At 39.7% G+C, this 25,346-nt stretch overlaps 4 protein-coding genes and 2 non-coding genes across 9 annotated transcripts; 2 read left to right on the forward strand and 4 right to left on the reverse strand.

Moving 5' to 3' along the window:
• Nucleotides 1-1,162: 1,162 nt before the first annotated feature.
• On the forward strand, nt 1,163-11,810 carry LOC127377264 (titin). The gene is made up of 19 exons (XM_051424985.1): nt 1,163-1,322; nt 1,440-1,478; nt 2,575-2,640; nt 3,264-3,545; nt 3,648-3,914; nt 4,138-4,425; nt 5,218-5,481; nt 6,342-6,611; nt 6,800-7,072; nt 7,262-7,534; nt 7,705-7,995; nt 8,898-9,161; nt 9,241-9,358; nt 9,475-9,632; nt 9,727-9,828; nt 10,463-10,531; nt 10,745-10,804; nt 10,915-10,983; nt 11,123-11,810. The coding sequence occupies exons 1-19, from the start codon at nt 1,292-1,294 to the stop codon at nt 11,185-11,187; spliced, it is 3,249 nt and encodes a 1,082-aa protein (XP_051280945.1). The 5' UTR covers nt 1,163-1,291; the 3' UTR covers nt 11,188-11,810.
• apobec2b (apolipoprotein B mRNA editing enzyme, catalytic polypeptide-like 2b) lies at nt 11,699-14,138 on the reverse strand. Of its 3 annotated transcripts, none has more exons than XM_051424993.1 (4): nt 13,660-14,138; nt 12,577-12,757; nt 12,051-12,411; nt 11,699-11,951 (listed from the first exon to the last, which is right to left on the reverse strand). In XM_051424993.1, exons 1-3 carry the CDS (start codon nt 13,941-13,943, stop codon nt 12,070-12,072), a joined length of 807 nt encoding a protein of 268 aa, XP_051280953.1. In that variant the 5' UTR covers nt 13,944-14,138; the 3' UTR covers nt 11,699-11,951; nt 12,051-12,069. The 3 variants fall into 3 exon arrangements, with proteins under 3 accessions (XP_051280953.1, XP_051280954.1, XP_051280952.1); XM_051424994.1 differs by having other exon boundaries at nt 12,066-12,411; nt 13,660-14,137; XM_051424992.1 differs by having other exon boundaries at nt 12,062-12,411; nt 13,660-14,133.
• Nucleotides 14,139-16,053: 1,915 nt separating this feature from the next.
• Nucleotides 16,054-20,946, reverse strand: si:dkey-109j17.5 (zinc finger BED domain-containing protein 4). The gene is made up of 5 exons (XM_051425395.1): nt 19,778-20,946; nt 19,243-19,491; nt 18,889-19,148; nt 18,187-18,787; nt 16,054-17,572 (listed from the first exon to the last, which is right to left on the reverse strand). The coding sequence occupies exons 1-5, from the start codon at nt 19,925-19,927 to the stop codon at nt 16,730-16,732; spliced, it is 2,103 nt and encodes a 700-aa protein (XP_051281355.1). The 5' UTR covers nt 19,928-20,946; the 3' UTR covers nt 16,054-16,729.
• Nucleotides 20,947-21,076: 130 nt separating this feature from the next.
• ccdc115 (coiled-coil domain containing 115) lies at nt 21,077-24,064 on the reverse strand. Of its 2 annotated transcripts, none has more exons than XM_051425398.1 (5): nt 23,791-24,064; nt 23,216-23,319; nt 23,018-23,130; nt 22,727-22,918; nt 21,077-21,688 (listed from the first exon to the last, which is right to left on the reverse strand). In XM_051425398.1, exons 1-5 carry the CDS (start codon nt 23,908-23,910, stop codon nt 21,549-21,551), a joined length of 669 nt encoding a protein of 222 aa, XP_051281358.1. In that variant the 5' UTR covers nt 23,911-24,064; the 3' UTR covers nt 21,077-21,548. The 2 variants fall into 2 exon arrangements, with proteins under 2 accessions (XP_051281358.1, XP_051281359.1); XM_051425399.1 differs by lacking the exon at nt 23,791-24,064 and adding an exon at nt 23,614-23,750.
• A 333-nt stretch (nt 24,065-24,397) lies between these two features.
• Nucleotides 24,398-24,469, reverse strand: trnae-uuc (transfer RNA glutamic acid (anticodon UUC)). The gene has a single exon. It is a non-coding gene; the product is annotated as a tRNA-Glu (tRNA).
• A 620-nt stretch (nt 24,470-25,089) lies between these two features.
• Nucleotides 25,090-25,161, forward strand: trnah-gug (transfer RNA histidin (anticodon GUG)). The gene has a single exon. It is a non-coding gene; the product is annotated as a tRNA-His (tRNA).
• The last annotated feature ends 185 nt before the right edge of the window (nt 25,162-25,346 follow it).

Consider the following 25,346-nt stretch of genomic DNA (forward strand, 5'->3'; position numbering starts at 1 on the left):
AAAACCTGTACACGTGCTTCAAATATAAACACTTGTCAGGTTTATCTTCACTTATTAAACAAAACAGAGGTCATATTACCACGTGTTAGGTATTGCAAAGAGGACGTTTCTAACAGTATTTCACAGCCTGTTTTTCCTCCATAAAAAAAAAGAACTGAACAATGTTATTGCATATTATGATTTTTTTATCTTGCTCCTTGGTTTTACTAACGTATTAGTGTGCAAGAAGAAGTTGGTTATTCACACTAGATGAAGTATGTCCATTGGATGAATAGAGGGGTTATTTGAGTACAGTATTGTCCAGGGTTACCGGTGTGATTGGAGAATGTGATTTTCTGTGTTACACTGACATCTTGTGGTGAGACAAGACAAGACAAAATGTGACATCCTGACACACAACATCAGCCGTATGGGAAGTCATATTTTACGGACTGTAACATCAGCAGTTCCTCTTCTAAAGTGATCACTTTTTATGGTCAAAATACATAGTGTGTGACCACTTAACATTAATATTTAGATTATTTTAAAATGTGTGTAATTTCAGTGGACATGAAGTGAACTCTATTTGCATATCTAGAGAGAGACTTTCCACAGAAGACAAAAGATTGTGGTTAAAATGCTGGTTTAAAATAAACCCAACCTGTAGCTTCCGCTCATGACCCCAAAATCATGTCACACCCACAGGTTAAAAAGATCTTCTGTGAAACTAAACTAAAATAAAATAGTGCCTTATTGTTTTAGAAAGGGCATTGGTTTTACTTCTGCTTACGTCTAAGTCTTTCACTTCTGAAAATAAGAAGAATCAGTTTATTTACTGAAATGAAAATTTGTGTATTTCTAAAATATAACACAACGGTGTAAGAGGGATTTAAGTGAACACTGAACCACTTTAAATTGTCCAAATTGGAAGGGAAACTTTCAGATATACAAAAACCTCTTCTTCTTGCATGCACAGTACACAGTAGACACAATATTTGTTTGTTCTTGTCAACATATTCACATTCTACCATGTTGTTTCAATTCCCTAAGCCTTCTATCACTTTTCAGCACAAATCAGCAATTCAAATTCATGCTGAAGGCACAAACATCTGAGCGCGGTTGACCAACACATTTCCTGTAGCTTAACAAAAAAAAGCCGAAAGACAGGAAAGCTGCTGCCTGAGGTGAGTTTAGAAATGAACATGTCACACACGCCCTTACATTGTGCAGCCTATTTCCTTTGCTGAACTTCACTGAACAACAGATGACTCAACTCCGCAGCACAGCCTCTACATGTGCCGCTCAATAGAAAATGTGGCTCATCAAGGTCTTCAGTGTCATATGTAAGTTTTTTGAGCAATTGCACTCATTTTTTTTGACTTATATAATGTACAAAGAATATTTTCACGTACATTTGAATGTGTTTCTCACCTAACATTTATCTTATTGTAATTTGACAGATTTCATTGCTGTTTGTGCAGCTCAGGGTGATGAAGATGGTAAGAAAAACGTTTAAAATACTGACAAAACATCAGTATTTTATGCACATTGCACAGATTTTAAAAAAGCAGTTTAAAAAAACAACAACAGTTTAGTTACACTAAAGGCCTTTAGTTAAACTAAATTGTTAAATACTAACTTGTGAGATTAACCTCTGTGATTGGAAACTAAATTACCTGGAATTAATGATTTTGATAGCCTGTACTAACTCAGAAGCAGATAAAAATAATGCTTAGGAAGTAGATCATGAGAAAAGTTAACATGAGGAACATGAAGTACTTTGTAGTCATGAGTCTGACAGTTCCTGCCAAATTTGACGCCTTCTAGTGCAAGTTCTTATTTCGCTGTTCTGCAGTTCTTTTATGTTTTTTAGGTTTTCTAAACTGTAATGTCCTTGTTCTTGTGTCCTCCAGTAGTACGAGTGGTTGATAAATAATAATAACACCTGATAATATAGTCCAGTCATGCGTTATAATGTTAATTTTTTGGAGCACAGGTGTTTCAGCTCTGGTTTCAGCTCTTTGTGTTGTATTGAACTACATTTTATTGTCAGTTGTTCCTGTTATTTAGTCCACCCCTTCTGTCACTCTCTGTAGTGACCTCTCTGCAGACCTTTCAATCCCTGTGTCAGCTCTATTGAAATTATGCGATTTGTTGAGTGTGATCAGTTTAATTTAATTGGGTTTCAAATTCCTTGTATGGTGGTTTCAAACATGACCTGATCAGTTCATCCAGGGCTGCAACTACTTATACTTTTGATTGACTGTTTTCGTCTATGAAATGTCAGAAAAAAAGTTAAAATTTCCTGTTCACACAGCTCAGGGAGATATGAATTTAGATAGCTTGTTTTATTCAACCAACACCTAACGTTATTCATTTTGCTGTCATATACGACAAAGACAAGCAACAAATTTGACACACATTTAAGAAACTGGAACCAGTGCGCATTTGGCACTTTTGCCTGAAATTATTAAATTAATGTGTTTTTTGTTGCTGCTCAAAGTTCATTATTTATTATTATTACTGCTGCTGCTGTATGTAGAGCACAAATGCTGGCTGTTCTGATCTAAATTCTGCTCTCCTCTCATCCACCAGTCACCGCCGTGTTCAACTCCGTCATTCCAACCACTGTTCTGCCAGTGGTATTTACAACTACCTATGGTGAGATTTGGATTGTTTAATTTAACTTCTGCTGTAAAACCATATACCTAAAAGATTAGGTGATGATCATGCATGTTCATTACATTTTCAAAATCAATATGTACTTTGGCATTGATGTTAAAATCCACAGACGCAAAGTGAATGCAGACCTAAACAAAATGATATTCGAATGATATGTCTTTGACAGTGTGAATCAGCAAATGTCACCTGTGAAGTCACCATGGGTGTTGTCACATTTGTACTGGTTTATATAGATGACATCGCCACCGCAATTTGTCTCTCTGCCTTTTAGAATAAAGCCTGTTCCAATTTGCAAAATGAAACTGCTGTTGAAAAAATACATTACTCAAATATTACTTCACCACTATTTCAAAATGGATTCTCCTTCTTATTCATCATTTTAACTAAGTTCAAAATCAATTCAATAACATTTGATTAATTTTGAAGCCTTGTGTGGTTCACTCTTACCTGCACTAAAAATTTAATCAAGACAAGCAGATTTTTTTAACTTTCACAGTAATCGCCCTAATGCCACTGGACCTAAATGTGCACGACTATTTCAGTATATTATTTTTTGGTATTATAAGAATCTAATCAATAATTATTTTTATTTAAACTTCCAGAGCCTCCTACACCGACTCTGGAGCTACAGTCAACCTGGTTGGATGTGTTCCCTTCTGAGAAAGTAAAGTTCAGTTGTAGTATCACTGGCAGCTCTGACTGGACCTTCACCTGGTTCAGAAATGGTACTGAAGTCCAATTAGATTCAAATGTGTCTGCAGAGGGATCAGTGCTTACAATTACTGCAGCAGAAATACATTCTGGAAGTTATTCCTGTAAAGGTCATCACAAAACAAAAGGCGTTTCCTCTGCAGTTAGTAACTCACATGAACTCAAAGTTTCTGGTAAGTTTCATTATGTTCCCTCAACCATATTTCTGCTGAACGTTTAGTCAGAATATGATCAGTAACTGAATTGTTATCTTTTTTCTTCTTCTTTCTGATTAGCAAACAAGCCCAAGCCCGTTGTAAGCCAAAATCCAAACCATGACAAGATGTTTCCCGGAGAGTCTGTCACCTTCACATGCGGGAATGTTTTGTCCACTGGATGGGAATATCTGTGGTACCATAATGGAAGCAAAATTGAAGTATCTGGTAGTGACCATACCATTTCTGTAGATTATTCAAAGAGTGGACAGTATTACTGTAAAGCCAAGAGAGGCAAAGACCCATTCTACACAGAGGACAGTGAAATAACAACTCTGAAGGTCTCTGGTAAGCTTAATGAACAGTGTCATCACTTCAACTAAGTCAAACCGCACTTCAGACAGTATGACCGCTTCTTTCCTGTCTACATAAGTTAGCCTTTGTGCACATCACTATCTATAGTACTTTTATCTGTGAAAGAGGAAGTTTATTTTCTTTAAGTTATTTTAATTGGGGTTTATCTTAAATGTCTATCAAGATTTTAAGACTTCTTTGTATTGTATATTTTCAGACCCACCTAAACCTTCCCTAAAGCTGCTGTCTCCCTGGACGAATGTGTTTGAAAATGAGACAGTGGAGTTCTTGTGTGAAGTGGACAGCCCTGACTGGAAGCCCACCTGGTACTACAATCAGATGCAGCTACCGAAGGACTTTGACGTGAGCCTGGATCCAGAGGGACTTTCACTCAACATCACCTCGATCACTCAGGACTATCAAGGAGATTATGCCTGCAAAGCTGACCACCATTCCAGGAAAATAAGCTCTGGATTCAGCGACAAAATCAATATCAACGTTTATGGTGAGCATTCATGCCTCTGGATATGATTACATAAACAATATATTAACCCAGCTATCTTAAAGAAGTAATTTAAAATTATTGGGAACAAGCAAATTTACCTTTAGAAATGGAAATAGGAGGGAAAAGCTAGCCTTGCTCTGACCTAAATGTAACAGAATTTGCCTACTACTAATTAACACTTTAAATCTTGTTTGTTTAAGTCATACAATAACCAAAGTATAAAAATGACACAGGAGGGGATGTTAATTTGTTTTTCTACTTTGAGCGATGGTTTGTTGTCGTCACAATGAGGTTTCCAGGTGGGTTGTATGATTCTGTTACGTTGGCACAGAGCCAGGCTAGCTGTTTGCCCCGTGGATGTATTTAAAGCTCTTATTATACATCCAAGGTTTCCCCACTGTTTTCAGTCTGTGTGCTAAGCTAAACTAAGCTAAGCTAAGCTGAAAATGTCAAACAACTGTTACTTCTTAAAGTTAATATCCAACTTCATTAAAGATGGGGTCAGTCATTCTGGAGAAAGACTGTTGAGTTGAATTCCCAAAACCTCGGGTTGCCAATTAGATGACCTGGGAGCATGAACACCACTTGTTGTGTTGCATGGCTTTCCCATTTACAATAATTCAAATCGAGGCCGAAGTACTGAATGTTTTGCCAGCAGGACTGACCACACCTTTAAGTAATCAGTTATTACATATAACTGACCGCACCTTTAAGTGGTCAGTTATTACATATAACTGTGTCTCATGTTTTGGGTGTAGCTGTAATATGGTGTGAACTTCTTTTCTGTTTTAGAAAACCTACCAAAACCAACCTTGAGCAAGGTCCCTGGTTTTAACGAGATGTTTGTTGGAGAAACAGTGATATTCACTTGTAATGTTGATGTGTCCACGGGTTGGAATTATCAGTGGTACAAAGACGGAAAAGATCTCACTAAAACAGACAAAACCCTCAGCATCCCTCTTGGTCTTTCAAATGGGGGGAAATACTCGTGCATGGCCACCAGAGGCGAAGTAACATCAACAGACATCAGTGATGAAATACCACAAGTTGTTCGTGGTAGGTAGAAAGAACAAAGTAATATTATTTAAGCATTGTGTTTACAGTAATAAAATCTACAATTGTTTGTTGTGAATATGTATAATTCTGATCATGTATTATATACAAGGGAAGTTGTAACTACGTGACACTGAAGGCTTTAAAAACCTTCTGGCTGTTCTTGAATTGAGTGAAACAGCGTTTTGGGAGCATCTGGCTTCCGTTATTTTATGTATTTTCTGATGAAACAGGATGTTGTGGTGTAGCATAGCGCAGGGAGGGATGGCTCAGAAGTGTGTATATATACTGTATGTAGCAGTGGCATAGCCCTTATTGTAGGGAGGCAAAAAGTCAGAATTACTCATTTTAAACTTGTTTTCCATGTTCAGAGGAAAAGACTCTAACCTACAATTTCATATTACAGTTCTTACCGTTATTTTTGTTAATTCATTATTTCATGTTAATACTTGATTAAGTCAGTGTTTTTTTTCTTTCTTTTTTTTTCCTCTCTGGTTTGAGTTGATATTATCATCATTGTACCTTAGGTTGGCTGACCTTGTGTTCTTATATCTCTGGTGGTATTTACTTGTTGTAGCCATTAAGGTTAGAAATTAGTTAAGCAAAAACAGATTTGTTATCCAAAAGACAAATTCAATGAGGATCTACATTTACATTTTTTATCCAGCATTTCAGTAGATTTGACACTATAAAGCTCCTGATTTAGCTCAACACCCAATATTTTTTTTGACGTTGTCCTCTTTTATGTAAGCTTGCTTGTGTTTAGATCAGATGTTGTGTATTATATATAATTAACTTTCTAATGCTTTATACTGTATGGTAAAAAGGTAAGAAAAGGGGCTGATGTGTCTTTTTCTCCGTAGAAATTCCAGTTCCTGTTTTGACACAAGAAACACCGTGGTTGGATGTGTTCCCCAGTGAGATTGTAAAGTTTAGCTGCAAGATTATTGACGGGTTGGACTGGATTTATACATGGTACAAAGACGGACAGGAACTGGTTGAGTCGAATAGAGCTACTCTTTCCATCAGCTCTGCTTCAACTGCAGATGCAGGACAATATACCTGCATGGGGCGAGGGAAGGACAGGTCTGTCAACAGCAAATCTAGTTCTGCACGTAATCTCAGAGTATATGGTGAGTTGTTGTTGTTTTTTTTAAAATCTACATAAAAATTAAAACACTCTCTAAATGTATTTCTTAATTTTAAGTATTAGGGCATTGGGTTGGGTGGGCTAAGTATCTGTTTAAGGCAGATCTGGTTTTTCATTGGATGCAGTGTAATTTAACACCCTGATGACAATTACATGTTTACTGACCCTCAGAGAAGCAACCCAGTGTCATACTGGTGCAGGATCCAGACTACCAGGTGATGTTCCCTGAAGAGTCAGTCAACTTTAGCTGTCATATTAACATCTCCACTGGATGGGAGTACTCGTGGTACAAAGATGGCAGTCAACTGAGCAATCCAGCTGGAGAAAATAGAAACGACTATATGGTCAGCTCTGTTAAAACAACAAACCAGGGTTCATATACATGCCAAGCAAAAAGAGGCTCATTCACTGCCTCTAGTCAGGATATACGCCTTCAAGTTGAAAGTAAGTGTCTGTTGATTTACTCTAAACATTTATTTGTTGTGTGCAGGTTGTTGAATGAGTTTTGCAGTTTCCACAGTGCATCTCTGGTCACTAATGATCCTGGTCAAATGTTTTAATGAACAATGTAGCAACATGTAACTGTTGATATCACAAAATAAACACAGATTCATTTCCTCTTTGTGTTTTTAGAGAACAAGCCAAAGCCTTCGATTACTCAACAGCCAAATGTTAACAAGGTGTACACTGGAGAGTCAGTGTCCTTTGAATGTAAAGTTAAACTCTCGCGTGGTTGGGAGTATTGCTGGTACAAAGATGGAGAAGCTCTCTCTATCAGCAGCAGTAGTTATAACATCCCTGATGCCAAATTATCAAACAGCGGGACTTATAAGTGCATGGCTACAAGAAGAAGCAAAACAATGTACAATACAACACACAGTGATGAACAGATCTTGCACGTAATTGGTGAGCCACAGAAAGTTACTTATAAAATAATAATAATAATATAAATAATGTGGGCCTCTATCTGTGATTACGGATTTAATGTATTTTATATGTATAATTTTATGTTAAAAATCAAATACGTATATGTCTAAGGATATTTGAAAGGGGCTAATGTGTCAGTTCTTTTTTAGAAATTCCCGTTCCAACTTTGAAGCAAGCTACAAAATGGTTGGATGTGTTCCCTTCTGAAAGTGTGAAGCTGAGCTGTGAGATGGACGGCAGTTCTGACTGGACATATACATGGTGCAAAGATGAACAGATTGTCCTGCCTGAAAATGGTATATCTTTTGACTCGGATAAAACTACTCTTTCCATCCACTCTGCTTCAGTCTCACATCGTGGACAATACAAATGCTCAGGAAAATTCAAAAGCAGGCCCGTCAACAGCAGCTTCAGTTCTGAACTAACACTTTCCGTTTACGGTGAGATTTTTTTCATCCTTTTTTGCACAGTTCTTTAGAAACATATTTTTTTTTTCAAATCAATTGTTTTATTTTGACTCTTGGTGGTTGGTGGGTTTTCTAAGCAAAAACATTTAAAGGAATAGACGCTTTGGCAAATACGCTTATTCACTTTCTTGCAAAGAGTTTAGATTAGAAGAGCAATACCACTCTCATATCTGTCCTGTTCAGTATGATGCTACAACTAGGATACGGTTAGCATAGCTTAGCATCAAAACTGTAGACAGGGGGAAACAGTTAGCAGCTGGTAGCCTTGTAACCTCACAGGACTTAAGCAGCACATAACCTCTTTTTGAACTATAAATTATTGTTCTGACACTTACATTTTGGTACAGATAAAACAAATAAGATATAAGGTGGTGGTGGTGTTTTTTTTTACCTTGGTCAGCGCCAGACTAGCTGTTTCCCTCTACTTCCAGTCTTTAGTGTGCAGGATTTAGTGGCATCTAGCGATGTAGTTGCAGACTGTAACTCACTCACTTTACCCTCCTTTTCCAAGCACAAGGGAGAGACTTGTATCCATAAACACAATGATTCTTACTTTCAGGGGATTATACACAAATGAAAACATACCTATAAATATTATATTCCATTTCTGCCAGTAGATCTTCCTAAATGTTCCACACTAGACCTTTACCATTTGCCGGACAAATAAGAGAGTGGCATTGATCGTCTCATCTAATTATCAGAAAGAAACAAATAAATATATTTTCCAAAACTAGTAATGTAGAAAGTAGTAGTTTCAGCATGTCACAATAACTATTTAAAGCATGCATAAGGCCAGCTTCTCTGTACTATGGGCTCTACAGTGTGATATACATTGCTTTCATACTAACAGCACTTATATTATTATTACCCCTCAGATGAAAAACCCAGAGTCATACTGGTGCAAAATCCCAATCACAGAGTGATGCACACTGGAGATTCAGCTTCGTTTAGCTGTCACATTAATGTCTCTTCTGGATGGGAGTACCTGTGGTACAAAGATGGCAGTCAACTCACCGAATCTCAAAACAATCATACCATCCCTTCTGTTCTGACAACACACACCGGATCATATAAATGCAAAACTAAAAGGGGAGACTTTCAGTCAGACCCGAGTCAGACTATAAGTCTAGACATTAAAGGTAAGTTTTCGTTCACTTCAGTTTTCTGTATGTGCATGTGTTGAATGTGTTTATTACAGTTTTGATGGTGTTTCTACAGAGCGCCCAAAGGCTGATATAATCCTGTTAACTGGCTGGTCTGAGGTCTTCTCCACTGACAGCTTGGTGCTCAAATGCGGGGTGGAGGAAAACCAGGAGAACATGTGGAACTACACATGGTAATACACATCAACAACACCAGTTATTGCTAAAGAATAAAGTTTTCTAAATCTATTCATGTGTACTGTGTGGATTCTCACCTTTCTGAAAATTCCAACATGCAAAAATTGAACAGGTTTAAAGAGGACAAAGCCATCGATCGCCCGCACTCTGAGAGACATACAGTCACACCCCAGAATGACCCTGAGCAGAGTCTGTACACCTGCCAGGGCATTCGCACCGGGAGACCATCATATTCAAAAAAGAGTGATCATTTCACGACCAAGAACCTTCGTGAGTATACCATAACTGAGCACTGGAACTTGAGTTTTTACCCTGCAGATATTCTGTCTCACTTTCATTCTCTGTTTTTATTTTGAATGTGTAGTTTTGAAAAGGAGGGTGCTTCTTTCCATCTCTGGCTGTATCTTTTTTGGCATCATTGCCGTCTTCCTTGGATGCATCATCCTCAGAGTCATCCGCAAACCAGGTTTTGTTTTGTTTTTTTACTTTTCAAGTGCATGGATTCTAAAAATCAATATTATTAAAACAGTTATAATCAATATTGTTATAGTAACAATGTATGAATGACAATGTGGTCACACGTACTGATGAACTTACGGAGAATTGGCACCTGAATCTGCAGCTCCCCTCTGCTTTATGGCCATTACTGTTTTGGTTGACTCTCATCTCTGTCAACGAGTCATTTCGTCCACCGCGGAAAGCTTTTTTAATGGAAAAGCTCTAAAACTTCAGTATACACTACATGCTCAGCACCAAACAGGAGACAGACACAATGAGTGACTGGCTGGTGAACATGCTGGAACATTAAGCTGCTTAAGAATCAGATATTTCCCTCAAGAGTTGGTAGCGACCAGAAGGAGAGCTAAAAGACAGTGAATATTGGAGTTTACATTCATCAGGTGACCACAAACTCAAATGAATGATTATGTTGCTTAATAGCTACTGGATGTGTAAATTATTGACAGTTTGCTAACAAGTTCACCGTATCAGTTTAAAAGATAATAATGTGTCAATGTTGTGTTGGGATTTCCGAGGATGTACTTACTCTCAATAAACCAAAACCAAAATGAGGTTACCTAATATCTTTTCTTTTTATGTAGCTCAAGATGAATATAAACCAGAAGAGGCAGACCTGTTTCTCAACATGTCTCAGCTAAAGGGCAGTGATGGTATGTTGACACCGCCCCTCATGGTTTGTGGTTTTGGTTGCCATTTCCTCATATGCTGCAGATACAGCCCCACCAGTGATTCATTTCTGAGCTATTTTGAAATCACCATATGTGAAACTATCTACTGCCACTTTCAAGACTGAGCCTGACTTTCATAGTTTGCCTCTAGCCGTTGGTGCTCTTTTGTTAAAAGTTCCTTCCTCCCGCCTCCAGATGCACCCTTTCCACTGGTTCAGTACATCACTGACGCAGCACTGAATGCTCCATCTAAAGGTAAAGAACCTGTAGATAAGTAAAGAAGATGACACAAAAACTATATTACTATGCAAGTATGTTCAAGTGTCTTTTCTGGTTGCTTTTTAAAAAAACAATCTGACCTGCAGAAGAGGATGAGAATGGCGCGATTTGCAGTGAAACGACACCATTACCAATAACATCGGAGGAAGACCAAGGTAATAAAGTTATATTACAAATGCACTCTTCAAATCTACCATTTTTCCTCTGTGATGATAGATCCTGTGCCAATTTATTTATAGCTGATAATGTAGTTCTAATGCAAGTTTCCACATGTTGCCCATTACACCTTTCTAGCTGTTACAACTGAGAGCCAAGATGCAACAGAAAACAACGGTGGGCTGGTTTCCTTTAAACAATGAGTCACCGAAGCAGTGGATTAGTTTCAGGCAAAAAAATGTAAAGATTGGCCAAAGAGAAAGGTGAAACTTTATACAGTGACCATGATAAGACATCTAAGACTCATCTTGTCTCAGCTCAATATGGTCAGACTGATGTTTGCATCAGTCTTAAAGTACAGCTGAGGATCATTAGGATTGTCTGTACCAAATTTAGAATATTTGATGAGATATTATACTGTGTTACAAATGTGTGCAGATTTGTTTGGCACAGCACAATACTGTTGAGAACTGTAAATATTTCAATTCATATTACTGTATCGATTAATTGACTGTTAAACGTACTGTTAAAATATGAAACATTATTTATGTGATAGGCATCAATCGTATATTGTTGTATTGTACATATATGTGTATTTTTAGTTTTCAATTATTGTATGCACTGTACATAGCCTTTGTGATGATCTGTAGGATAGTTTTTCAATTCTTAGAACAACCACCAGATGTCAGTAGATACAAGTTCTCCAAAGCTTAGTGACCAGTTGGATATTGCATATTTATCTACAGTGCAGCTACAGAAATGCCATTCAAATATTTGTTTTAAACCTTACCCTATGAAATTATGAAAATAAAAAATACAAAACTTTGCCACAAGTGTTCATTCAAACTAATAATGATCTGCACCATCAGATGTGACTGCAAGAAAACACACGTTCAACCAGTGGGATTTTCACAAGAAGGCCGATTTGTGGTTCTTTCAGTAGGGAGATCATGTTCATCATGTGCACCTGTAACAAGATGGGACAAAAGACAATCATTATCCAGACAAACCTTAAATTTAAAATATTTTTGACCCAAAAGAAGCATGTAGGCTCACAGCAACATACACAATACTTACTGACACATCTACTTGAGGATATCAGCCAGTTTTTCCATATAGTAGTCGTAGTTTTCCTGACAATCTTCCCAGGGTGTAAAGCTCTGGTCCTCCTTCTCCACATACGTTTCCCAGACATGTAGGAAGTCACATGGCTTCATCATCCGCAGTTTGCAGCCGGCACTCACCAGAGCCCGGAGTCCTTCTACTATCTCTGGCTGCTCCCACTCAAAGAGACGAGAACAGAATATGCAGAGACGGAGCTTTTTGCGCTGCTGGAGGATGTTGGCCAACTTGGCTGCACAGGACACACAGGGACTGGATGATACATACCATGTGACTTCATACTCTTGGGAAGCGTTAGGGAGCACCTGGAAAGGAAAGAGTAGGGATTTATGGAGGCCTAAAGGAGAAAACACTATTAATTACATTATCACAAGAGATAATGGTTGCAAACTAACAGGAATCAGACCTCTACTGGGGTTCACATATGTGTAGTATAATAAGTCGGTATGAAAAGTGTGAGTGTTCATTACCTGTTGAAAGAAGGCCTCTTCAGCATGAGCTGTGGCATGTTCATCCTCCATATAACCTTTCAGAGGCTCTGTGCTGCCTCCTGGTGTATCCACTCTGAAGCACAGTAGGGTCTTGTTCCTCCCTGATGAGTATTCCACATTCCTGAACTGAAACTTGAAGTAGAACGGGCTCATCTGTTCCCTGGTGGAGATTGAAAGTGTGAGTTTCCATAAATCTGATATTAAGTTGCCTCTTTTCTTTCAGTGAATGCCAAAGCACTATTCGGTTGGACAACGCTGAATGTCATCGTCATTGGGGCTTTTTAGTGCATGAAGGTTAGATTAGTATGAAAGAGAAAACCACAATCAACAGGATGCATCTATCAGCAGTGCTTTCAGAATAATGTGTCACATTTAATGGTGGTGTATGGCAGAGTAGTTGGAAATGCCAAACCAGGTGACACTAACACTGAGAGCATGAGTCACTCATTTGGTGATGCATTTGTCAACCATCCAAGACAGTAAAAGAGTAATGATAGCGAGTCTTCAGTATAGACTATGGTGACACCATGAATAGAATATTAATGAGGCTACCACTGAGTAAACTGATGTTTCTATAAATATTTTTGGCTTCCCACAATCTGTGGATGATCTCTTCACGATTCAGCCACTGAACAAAACACATACCCCTCCTGTCTTTCTATATCAATCCTTTGTTATATTGTATGTGAATAGCCAGAAGTATTACACAAATAGATCTTTTATAGCTTTAATGTCAAAATACACAAAGGACAGAGACTGGGGAACAGATGCTTGCTGGAGTGATATAGCAGGGACCGGCATCTGTGTCGGCTCTGTGACTCATCCCTATTCTTACTGCTGGGTTAGTAAGGATGGCAGGTGTGAGTCATTAGTATCCTTCCTCACTGATATCTAACTAAACTATAGAACATGCATTGATAACAATTTGATTTAGAGAAAGACATGAAAAACTACTTCAACTACAAAATAATCAAAAAACGAAAGTGTTAAAGAGCTAAACAGGTCTGCAAGGATAACATACTGACTCTAACTCTTGTGGTGTATATATTAAAGTGTACCTACCCTGTGACAATCTCAAATGGTGGCAGTTCTATGGGCTGGAACTCTCCATTTTCTTCACTGTTATTGGCCTCCGCTCCTGTTGCCTCTCCACTTTCCCCATTCCTCTTCTCTTCATCCGTCTTGGGTGGCTCTGGGGTCTTCTCTGGCTTTTTCACAAGTTTTTCAGGCTTTTTCACAACCTTCTCCTTCCCCTTCTCCTTTTCTTTGTCCTTCTCATCATTTGTTTTGTTTTCCACCTTCTTCTCTTTCTTCTTAACACTCACCCGGCTGTTTCTGTCGGCCATGATTTTGTGTAAGTGGTTGAGAGTGGTAGATAACGAGAGGGAGGGAGAGGGGGATGTCAGTCTAAGTGGAGTGATAACCCTAGTGCATTTACAGAAATAGAGCCTATTGTGTGCTATAGTTGGAGTCACAACATGTGCAAGTCATGCCTCCCCCCATGCCCTGGCAGTTAAAAGGCGAAAGGACAACACAAGAGTGAGTGTCCATGTGTTGCTCGAAGAAAGGAGGGCATGACTCGACTTATATCTCTTACACACTTCATACAGTTGCCAAATTAAGAAAGGAAACTATATTATTCTGTGTATAAATGTATAACCTCAACACACAACAAGAGTTATCTCTTTAATCCATCAGGCTTTAACTGTCAACAGGCCAGCAACAGGCAGGTTATTAATAACGATGCTTGACTGTGTGTGTGTGTCTGTGTGTATGGGGTAACCAGGGCTTTCTTGATACTAAACACCACGTTTGTTTGTGCCAACTCCAAAGTCCTGCAGCCCAATAGGCCTTAGCAAAACGCCAAGGCCAGCTTAAGGGCACCCCAAATAGGGGAAGATACACACACAACACTGTCTAAGAGAGTATTTGTTTCTGTGCTATAGATAAGAGTGCAGGAGTGAAGTGTGGCCTAGTGTGCATGTGCCCGTGAACAATCAATCTATGAAATCACCCTGCATCAATATGGCCCTCAGCTGAGGCCATTGCATGGGGGAGGGGAAAAATTGGTTTTATAAGAGTGTGTGTATTTTTCTGCTTATGTGTGTCTATGTGCAGACAGAAAATGGCTTTCTGCACTGCAGATGTAATAACTTGAGGCATAAGGGAGAGGGTGGGAGGGAGGGAGGGAGGGAGGGGGCAGTTCAATTACAATTTCCTCCCCTCCCTCAGTCTCACTCTCTGCCAAGTAATTCATTTCAGAGGCAATTACCAATAGGACCGCAGCCCAGCCTGTTCGTCTAACTCATATGGATGAGCTGTCACAGCCGGGGGCAGGAGGGAGAGGGGGGGGGGTGGGATGCTTCAAGCTGCTCCACATACACCCATGAACAACAACACACCCCATGGGGATGGGCAAAAACACACTTTTCATAGATTAACACACTGACATATCCACACGGATATCTAGCAACACATCTAAATCCACAGAGACATCCTGGGGTGATAATCATTAAGATCACAGCAATCTTTGATAATTATGATCTATGAGGGAAATCTCTGTATCTCACACAGATTAACACAATTCCTCTAAAGTGGTTTTCAAGAATAACAAAAACAGAAACGCTGAGACGGAGTTGGTTTGCAGTTGGTGAAAAAGAGATGTAATCTCTGTGACATTAATCACATCTATTTCAATTCTTTCACAGTTAGTCCTCCTCAAACTGGTTGACGCTGTTGTCTCACGTTCCCCATTAATCACAAAACATTTATCAGTGCATTGAAGCAGGTACGCCTACTGATGCAGCATTAGAGAACAAGAGTATGGTAGCTACATATAGTTTCCTGCCATTTAGTTTTAAGTACTTTAGTAATAAGGTTGCGAGCCTGGTTGGCTATGAAACAAAAGGACCGTGTAGGATGTGGCTGCTGCCTTCCTGCTGACTCAAATTTAACTGTAATGGAATTACATGCAATTACCCTGCCTCCCCACTGGCCCAGCCACAGAGTCCCTGAATAAAGGCAAACACACACTGCAACATTCACAGTTTATGCTTCAAAGTGATGCCCTGCAAAGTGGTTTCAAAATACTTCAGTGAGGTCAGACAAAAGAAAGAGCCTCTGTTGTGCCACATTCACTCATTCTCTACTCGTTTTCTGGGGCAAAAGAAGGGTCAAACCCATTTCAATTCCTAAAAGTTCAGAAGTAGAATTGGACATGAAATTGAAAAAGTAAAAAGAAAAAGTGCTGATAAAGAAAATGAAATGGAATTGACCTCCACTCTGAAAGAGCACATGTGGATTTATAAAGGACCTGCAGAAGAAAATATAAAAGAATTAGGGTCAAAAAATTAGATAGAAAAAAATGATTTCAGCTTTTCTACATTGGCAAAAAAAAAAAAAAAAAGGTGTGCAACATGAATGCACTCACATCTGCAAACTGCACACACCTCTGCGTTTGGAAGTGAAACTCATTTATTATGATGTCCCAGTGATGAGGCATACATACAGAGAGAAAAAAGAATAAGTGGATGATGCACTGACATATTGTTTAGCAGCCGATGCCTTCCTTTTAAAAACAACATCAAATGAATTAGTCACAATCTCTAGGGTTATTGTATATCAGTGAAATAAATCATTTGCTACAGTATGCAATAATTGACCATTTGGTTATTGTTGCTATGTAAGTGTTGGCTGATGCAGACACAAGCTGTCTTTGGGGGTTGGGAGGATAGAGTTTGAGGGCGTTGTGGTCTTGTGGTTGTCTGAAGACCCTGATCAGGCAAAATAATGTCAAAGTAAATGCTTTAGTATTGATCTGCTTCTAGTCCCCTCAGTCCATAGCATGCGGTATGATAGTCCGTATGCAGGCTACATGGTAGACAGACAGCAATCCACACCTACTGCAGTCTGGAAAACCCTTCTTAAGGATGGAGACTGAGCCTTGCCTCTGAAATTGTGGGTAATTCATTCCATCTCATGTCAAATGATGTGTAGTATGAGGACTATGTTATGCTCTGCTAGCTCAGTTCCCTTGGGAAGGAACAGAGGTTTGTATCCAATAAGTAACTTTACTGCAGCTATAAAGCCTTCAGTTGCTATATTAGGTAAAAGAAATGCTTGACTCTTTGCTTTAAGTCCATAATAATCTGTAGTTGGCTTTGAGGTAGATGAGCGTCTCCAGGTTCTTTGGTAAGACGCGGCCTCTCTCTGGCCGCAGACAGCGCCCGGCAGTAGTGAAAATGCTTGCCACTACAGTGCCACAGGCAGGTATGGTAAACGCCCTCTTGGCCACCTGGGCGAGCAGAGGAAAGTCAATCGCTTTACGCCGCCAGTAATGCAAAGCCTCCTCGTCCGTGGGTTCCTCTCGTAGGTACACGGCCAACTCCTGCTCTAGGCTCTTGGCCTGTGTTGTGGGTCTCTGCTTGATGAAAGAGAACAGCTTACAGGGCCGTGAAAGTGAGGAGACCGGCGATGGAGCTGGAGCAGGAGGGGTCTGGGATTGAGGATGTAAGTCTGTGTTGGGGTCTAGGGGGCTGGAGGCTGTGGAATGTTTGGATAACTCCTCTATGAGAACTTGTCTGTGCCAGTCAGGGTTGCTGCTCCAAGTGAGCTTGAACTGGGGGTCCAGGGTGGTGGCAGTGATGTAGAGGGGGTCCTCCAGGATAGGGGCCAGCCGACTCTCTAATGCCTGGCTGAGGCCCACCAGGAGAGACGGGCAGTGAGGGGTTGACGTTTCAGAGAGGTGCTTCCGAAGGCCCAGAACACACGGCAGAGCCAGGCTGATGGACACGTGTCTGTCTGTCTGCATGTCTGCCTGTCTGTCTCCGTGCACCATGTCCCAGGCCTCAGTGAAGGGCTCCAATGTGTCAGTAAGCTCCCTCAGCAGGGCTCTCTCTGACCCACCCAGAGCCAGCTCCCCTGGACCACTCATCTCCTCCAGGAACTCCACTGAGTCTAGCAGCCGCCGAAGCACCTGCACCAAAACAAAACAAAAAAATAAACATTTTGATAACCATGGAAACATACTGTTAATTCTCACATTTCTCAGTCTCATAACATAAATCGCACAGCTACATAATCAGGCTTTGAAACTAATGTTATTGTGGAACCATACTGGTAATGCTTTATTTTAACCCCCAAAATGTATCCTTTGAAGGATACTAATAAACTAATAAATGGCTCATAAAGTTCTGTTCAGTTCAGTCATTTCATTATCACAGATGGGAAACTTGACATACAGATAAAAAAACAGCAGAAGCACAAACAAATGTTTCCTGTACAGGAAAACAACTCATTGGAAGCAGATATTGGGACAATTTTAAGTGTTTATCAATGTATTTGTCACTCTTATTCCTCCTTGAAACCTTCATAACTGTTGCAACTGGTGATTAAAAACAATATAATAAATGTAAAACAGTTTTAATATATTGTACTTAATTGGTGATAGACAATATCATGAAAAATATAACGAAAATAGTTGACATACATTAATAAATGCTTAGAAATGTCCTTATATCTGCTGATAATTACGTTACAGTGTGTTATAAATAATTTATCATGTGTCTATATACTGCTTAGGGGACTTACCTTAAGCTGAGCAGCCCAGTCTTTTGCTGCAGGAGGGGCATTTCCTGGTCCCCCCATGATCAACCCAGGACCATCAAACACCTGAGTAAGTTTCTCAGGTGGGACAGCAGAGGTAATGTAGTTATAGAAACAGGCAGCCTTAGCCAGTGTGGAGGAGAGCTGTGGACAGGAGCGTAACCCCTCGCTAACACACTGTTCAAGAGAGCGAGAAAAACAGTCCACTCGACAAACACCCAGACCCTGCTCCCACGAGTCCTCCCATTCTCCTTCCTCTCCACCATCACCGTGGCCATTCCTGATCCCTTCCTCCACACTGTTACCATTGTCCACCTCTTCATCATCATCTTCGTTTTGCATTTTGGCAAACGAAGGTGAAACCAGGAAACCAGGAAGACAACACGGCTTTACTGTTGTTGTTGCCAGCAGAGGGTCTGCAACAACACGAAACGCTCTTCCTGACACGCCGTGAGAGTGACATACTTCATCAAAATCTGAAAGCACGCGGTTCCCAGAGATGCCCCCAGTCAGGGGCAGACACGCCAGGAGAGCTGAACGCATCTGCCAATCAGATGTAAGAAAATGGCAGGTGACACCGAGGTACCTACAGAGAGAGAGGGAGAGAGAAATAGAAGTGGACTCATCAGTGAGGGAACCAAACCGAGTGGGAATCATGTTGTTTTTGATTGATTTTTACTTCCTTACCCCGAAGTGGCTCCAGTTAAGCCCCTCCAGAGATCCAGGCTGAGACTGAGGGCGTGCGTTGAGGCCAGGGCCTGACGGGTTGCTAGCTGGGCCTGGTAGGCGTAGGCTGGGAGGAGCTGGCTCTGGATGTAGTGCTGGTGCTCCGGGGTGTAACGTGGCTCCAGGAGCTGAAGCAGCTCTCTGAAACCTTGATTTTCCACTATGGACACTGGCTGCAGATCACGAACAATCATCTTAGCTATAGCCTCAGAGATCAGAACCTACAGTGGAAAAAAATAAAACATAAATGCCCTTTATTATAACTTCACTGTAGATGTACAAGTGTTTCATACTGCTACATAATAAAACACACACCTGACGTGGGTCATGTCTGTCAAACTTGGTCACCCCTCCTCCAGAGCCTCCTCCTATTCCACCCTCGAGACTTCCCATTCCTCCAACACCTCCTCCTCCTCCTCCTCCTCCTCCTCCAGTACTGATGGGAATAGTGTAGCGGGTATTCCCTCCATTGGTGGCGAAACTATGCAGGGAACCAGAGGAGTAACCCTCTCTCTTCATATCCTTTCTCTTCACAAAGTCATCATACATTGCCTGGTGTTTCCGCTGAGTGGAAGAGAGACAACAGTGTTATTAGTTGACAGGTGGAATAGTTGATTCACTGTTTAGGTGTACATCCTCACACCATACTGCCTTGGGGATGAAGATACAGTATGGGTAAATCCCCCCTTTGCAGAGAAGCAACAGACAGCCAGGTTGACATAGCTGACAGTGTGTAGCATAAAAAGATGCCATAGGGACATATGAAATATGATAAAACTGAGAATAAGTGCAGCTGCTTCCTCCCTCTGTATTAGAAAGGACACACAACATTTTATTTTGAAATCATTACCTTGAGATGCGTTACGAAGTTGGACGTGACACTCCGCTTTGCCTGGATTCTGGTGCCACAAGCCTTGCAGTTGGACTCGATTTTGCCATTTTCACCTTCAAACACAATATTAAAGTAATCCAGAATAGACACCTTCGAAACTGACGCCATTGGAGCCCACAGTCCCTCTGCTCCGAAGTGAAATCAACTTGCGATCAAGGACAATCTGAGTCTGAGGTATCAATCTCACCTCGCCTCTAATCATGAGCGCAGGCCGGCGTGTTTACTTCCCAATCCCTGATCACACATCAAAAAATGTTGCTGCCAGTTGCGCAGACAAAAGAACATTTAATCCCAAGCGGGAGTTGCGTCGCTTGCACGTCCGAAATCGGCCACAATGAGACTACAAGGGGCTGCTGCGGATGTCTGGAAACATCAATAATATGATAGAGAGGCTACATCCGTTGTTTTCTGCGCTCCCATTTGTCGTTCGGACGCAAGTGGAGAAGAGGAGGCAGAGCGGTGCGTTTCATGGAGGCATACAGACAGTATTATAATTGGAGCAGGAAGTACACACAATAAACGGGAGTTTCGTTTCCCGTTTCGACAGTTCCCGGTAATGTTCGGCTGTCCCCAGTCAAGCTGCTTCGATCTGAGGGTGGTGGCGCTCGGTCAGATGACTTCAATTACGGTCGTTATACTAAGAGGAGGTCGTTTGCCTCTGATGTTACACTCGCAGTAAGATTTGCAATTAACGCTGGATTTCTGTATTCAAAATATATTTTTTATTTTAACATCTAATTAGTTTTTTTTTTTTTTTTTTTTTTTTTAGGAAAAACACAAATACACATATTACTTAAAGGACAATATGGTCCCACTCTCTAAAGCAGCCTAATGGATTTATTAATGGTTGATACGTAATTTAATGCGGTACTCATCGGTTATAAGCCATTATGAAGAGCGTTTGGGTTGCCAGGTTGTGAAAATACCCTTATCGATTAAAGCATAGTAATAATAAAGTTCGTTGTACAGCAGTTCTTAAAAGCAATATAACAAAGTGCTTTACATAAAATATAAACAGAGCATAAAATCAACAGGCAGAAATAACTAAATATGAGCAGAAAAAACATTTAACCTACATTATTGTTATTTAGCATATCATCATTGATATGCTAATCAATATGTTTGACAATTTACTTTGGAAAAGGGCTGCAGAGGATCTGGTCCACAATATACTTATTAACAACTTATTTAGCATTTATTAATGGATTGCCAAAAGTTATGTTTCCATTATCACCAAATAAAAAGAATCAACACCAGTTAAAGAAAACAACCTACAAATGTTTTTTATTAATGGCTTATGATTCATAAATTATAATTCAGTTATTAATTGCAACTTTAAAAACGTGTTGTAAATAGGTGCCATATTGGAAAGTGGTACTTATCATTAATTGAAAAGATTCAAACAGGTTCTGTTTATATTTATAAATAATACAGTCTACTACATTCACTTTATTAAGCCTCAAAGACACCATTCACAAACACATCTATCTCAAAAAGTCCACAAATGTATCAGTTAGACAGACAAAACGGCACAAGATTAAACATAATTTAGATACCAATTAATCAAATATGAACAGCTGCATCTGTAATCTCCACTGCAAACTCCACCAGGAGGATCACTGTTGAGTTCAGTTGGCCCTGAAACATAATCTACTGACGCTAATCTGTCACTCTCTGTGGCCACGGGCTCATCTCAGGTCATCTCCAGCTTTGACTCGATAAGAGTTATTTAGTCTGCCACCTTGTCCGACCGGGCTGCTGAGGCTTTCTCCTGGAGAATGTGTTTGTCTTTCATGCCGTGCTTCAGCTCCTGTCTGGTGTTCAACACTGAAATCTGGAGGGTTGCAATCTCAGCTGACAGCTCTATTACTGTAATATGACAGAAAAAAGAGAGGATGAAGGACGAGGATGTCATGTCATATGTAGGATGGGTTTCTTGCTGATAAATAAATAATGGCATTTGTGTTTCTATGCATTGCTATATATATCCATATGGCTATTGTTGTGAGTATACATGTGCACCTATATACACACACAAAGATAAAATCCCATGTGCTGAACAAATACAAGAAACCAATGTGGCCCTGAGAGCTCAACCCACTGCAAATAAAGAAAGTATCTTCATTAATCTGATAACATATACAGTACATAGCATAACCGAAATGTGCTGCAAAAACAGACTACACAAGCCAATAGAGAAAACACAACCATATACAGACAGCACAACTAAGTCGTACAAAGCTGAGTTACATAACAAAATGTTTCCTGGGGACACTGAAACCCAATGAACACACTCAGACATGCAAATAGTTGCCATGGTTTGTGGTTCATGGAGTTCATTACTTGATCACTTAATGTGATAAAGGTAGCCTGCGTCCCAGCTGAACTCGTACACTGTTTGTATTTCGTCAGTTTGTTTGAACTGGGAGGCTAGTAAGGTTAACACCAGGTGTATAGCAAATATCTGCAATAATATCTTAATCATGTATCAGTTAGCTTATTTTACAACACTATTGACAGGTAGTCAGAAGGCTGGTTTGTTCCTGTATTTGACTGTGTTTTCTGTATATTTCTAAAAGTTTTTTAAGCTGCATGTGTATTTTCAAAATGGTGTTTCACATTTTTGGAGTTTTATTTTTCTGAAATGTGTTAAATGTTTTATAATTTCAGTGTGTGTTATCTTAAGTTGCAATGAGCTCTCAGGGCCACATTAAGAATATCAGGAAAGATAAATTGATTAAATATAGGATGTAATGTGTACAACTGCTGAATTATCTATCTATTCTTAGCAGTATCTAGTATGTAGATACATATCAAAAGTATGACATATTCTCGGTTATATCTTAAAGTATTCACAGATAAAAACCAAAACAAAGTATATACTCTTTTGGAAATGTAATATCATACCTTGCTTGAATGACAACTGTGCTTGTTTAAGAGACTGTGGCACCAGAATCCCAAACCAGTTCAGTGGATCTTGCTGAGGATTCTGGTCACATTTTCTTACTGGAGTTACTTCAGGAGCTTTCTCACTACTTGCTTCTTCACTTTCTTTTTTCTCTGTGATATCCGTTTTTGGTTTGATTCTCCTCCTGACACCTATGAAACCACATAATGTAATAAATAAAGATGTATTAGTTCATAGTAAATGTAAACAACATTCATTTTAACACAGCATATTGACTATGGCAAGCTCACCTTCTTCTTGAGGTCCAATATCCTCTATTGACCTTGCATCTGTTCCAGCCTCATAATTACACTTTTGTTTAACTCTTTCTGTGCAGAAATCCACCTCACCACTGTCAAGAATTCTGTAACACATAAATCCAACTTATAAAAAGTCTTTCAAAAATTGACAGTCCACTGGACAACAAGTTGGTTAGTCTAGTTCCTCACCTAGTATGAACGCAGACCAGTGGCTCTATCTCGCTCGCAAACTGAAGGGCAGAGACTTGTTTGTTTCCCATGGAATATCGAGCCTTGGACAAGGAAAACCATCCCTGTGGGGAACACAAAATGGTAACTTTACATAACACATAGGTGCTAAAGTGGGTTCACAGGACACAGGATAAAACACAAGCTTCAAACATAAATATAACATATAATAGGGAGTGTGATGTGCACACACATCTGAGGACACACATTTTAAAAATAACTTTAGGCAGAGTTAATGATGGTTGTGAGGAAGAAAGAAGAATCATTCATGTTTATTGAGTATACTAGACATTGGTTATTAATTATCTCGATTGTTTGGTCTGTAAAATGTTAGAAGATAGTGAAAAATAATCCCTTACAATTTCCAAGAGCCCAAGCTGACAGTCAAATGTCCTGTTTTGTCTCATCAACAGAACAAAACCAAGGCAAGATATTCAGATTACTACTACAGAAACCACTAAATCCTTACATTAAAAACAATAACATATCCAAAAAACAGAAGTTATAGGTAAACTCTACATGGTTTTCTGTGCTACCTGCTCTATGAGAGAGTTGAGAGTGGCTCGTTTCTCCTCCAGTAACTCCAGCTGGTCCATGAAACGGAGCAGCTTTTCGTCCAGTAGCTGAGAAGATTCCTCCAGTTCTGACACACCCATGTCTTCTTTTTGTACTGGCTCAAATACTACAGTCTTTACCGCCGTCGTTTCTACTAAAAATCAGCCATTCAACGTTAAAATAGACTGCATCGACCCATTAACAGTACAACAGACGGTTGATACTTCCGTGTAGCATCGTGTGACACGTGACGTCACGTGTTTAACACCACGTGTCATTGCAGTAAAACAATTAATAGTATATATAATGTAAAACACAAAAATCATGTTTCTTTGTTGTATTGCAATTTTGAACGTGTATGAGTAGCATATTTTTTTTATTAATTTATGAGTATTGTCATGGCAACAAATACTAACAAAGCAAAGCAAGCTGTATATCTTTAATGAATCTAGCGGTTCATCCTGCATGGTTATATTGTTTCCACTGTTATTTTTGTTTCTGACTTTTAAATTTATTAAAAAATAATCAGATGGAATATCTGCATTTATTTAGGGAAATTATATTAAAAAGAAATAAACAAAAGAGCAGTTCCCATACCGGGAGTCGAACCCGGGCCGCCTGGGTGAAAACCAGGAATCCTAACCGCTAGACCATATGGGACCGGTTTTCATATTTATGACGTGTAGTTTCTTAAAGGATATGTATCGTATGTCAGGGTATCCTATTTCTATTATATTCCACCTTTACATCATTGTAGTTCGTCTAGAAATGCCGTTCCTCTTCACGTTTTTGTTTACTTGTTTACTTAACGTTAGGTAAATATATAATGACATCTGAACGAACCTTCTCTTTAACGTTAACTTACAGGACCGTTAGATACACGATGTGACGTTGCAAGGTATGCGCAGCCGCAGTTTAGCTTTGTTACTTACGTTGGTAACCGCTAACTATGGTGCAACAGTTGGCTTACATTTAACTAACTGTTAATGTAAGGTTAGCTAAAATTTAATGTTAAATGCACATCGCATGTAGCAGTTAAATATTGTGAAACTCTGTCTGATATTGATATTAGCCAATTATTTCGACCATCAGCGAACTATTAGTTAACGTAGCTAACCTATTTGTTATAAGTTATAAAGGTAAGACGTCCCGAGGACTCTATGAGCGCCACTTTAAACACTGACGGTAGACCAACACTGACATCCTCTGAACTAGCGCGTAGCTCTCGATAGCTACATAAAGGCTTCGGCACTCGGTGGAAGCATAACTCCCAGTAGCTCGCCGTGATCGTATAGTGGTTAGTACTCTGCGTTGTGGCCGCAGCAACCCCGGTTCGAATCCGGGTCACGGCAGGGTTAAATCCCTGACACGGCTTGGGAGGAAAACTTTTTCCTTTTTATCACAAAGGTTGTGAAGTAAAGCATTGCCACAGTGTCGCGTCAAAACTGGGAATTTATTGAATTTTTACTATCGATTCCTGTAGTCACACGTTTAATTATTCATGTGCACTTCCTTCATATGGGTGAATTGCCTGTGT

This window comes from Dicentrarchus labrax, unplaced genomic scaffold (genome assembly GCF_905237075.1).
Source record: "Dicentrarchus labrax unplaced genomic scaffold, dlabrax2021, whole genome shotgun sequence".
NCBI classification, from domain to species: domain Eukaryota; kingdom Metazoa; phylum Chordata; class Actinopteri; family Moronidae; genus Dicentrarchus; species Dicentrarchus labrax.

Coding starts and splice junctions, on each gene's coding strand:
- LOC127377264 (XM_051424985.1), top strand. CDS start 1,292: ATGTGGCTCATCAAGGTCTTCAGTGTCATAT. Junction 3,915..4,137: donor AACAACTCTGAAGGTCTCTG/GTAAGCTTAATG, acceptor GTATATTTTCAG/ACCCACCTAAACCTTCCCTA. Junction 10,984..11,122: donor AACATCGGAGGAAGACCAAG/GTAATAAAGTTA, acceptor ACACCTTTCTAG/CTGTTACAACTGAGAGCCAA.
- apobec2b (XM_051424993.1), bottom strand. CDS start 13,943: ATGGCCGACAGAAACAGCCGGGTGAGTGTTAAGAAGAAAGAGAAGAAG. Junction 12,758..13,659: donor CCATTTGAGATTGTCACAGG/GTAGGTACACTT, acceptor AATCTCCACCAG/GGAACAGATGAGCCCGTTCT. Junction 12,412..12,576: donor AAGAGGCCTTCTTTCAACAG/GTAATGAACACT, acceptor TTTCCTTTCCAG/GTGCTCCCTAACGCTTCCCA.
- si:dkey-109j17.5 (XM_051425395.1), bottom strand. CDS start 19,927: ATGGCGTCAGTTTCGAAGGTGTCTATTCTGGATTACTTTAATATTGTG. Junction 19,492..19,777: donor ACTTCGTAACGCATCTCAAG/GTAATGATTTCA, acceptor TCTTCCACTCAG/CGGAAACACCAGGCAATGTA. Junction 18,788..18,888: donor TTAACTGGAGCCACTTCGGG/GTAAGGAAGTAA, acceptor CTCTCTCTGTAG/GTACCTCGGTGTCACCTGCC.
- ccdc115 (XM_051425398.1), bottom strand. CDS start 23,910: ATGGGTGTGTCAGAACTGGAGGAATCTTCTCAGCTACTGGACGAAAAG. Junction 23,131..23,215: donor CTGGTCTGCGTTCATACTAG/GTGAGGAACTAG, acceptor TATGTGTTACAG/AATTCTTGACAGTGGTGAGG. Junction 22,919..23,017: donor TATTGGACCTCAAGAAGAAG/GTGAGCTTGCCA, acceptor GTGGTTTCATAG/GTGTCAGGAGGAGAATCAAA.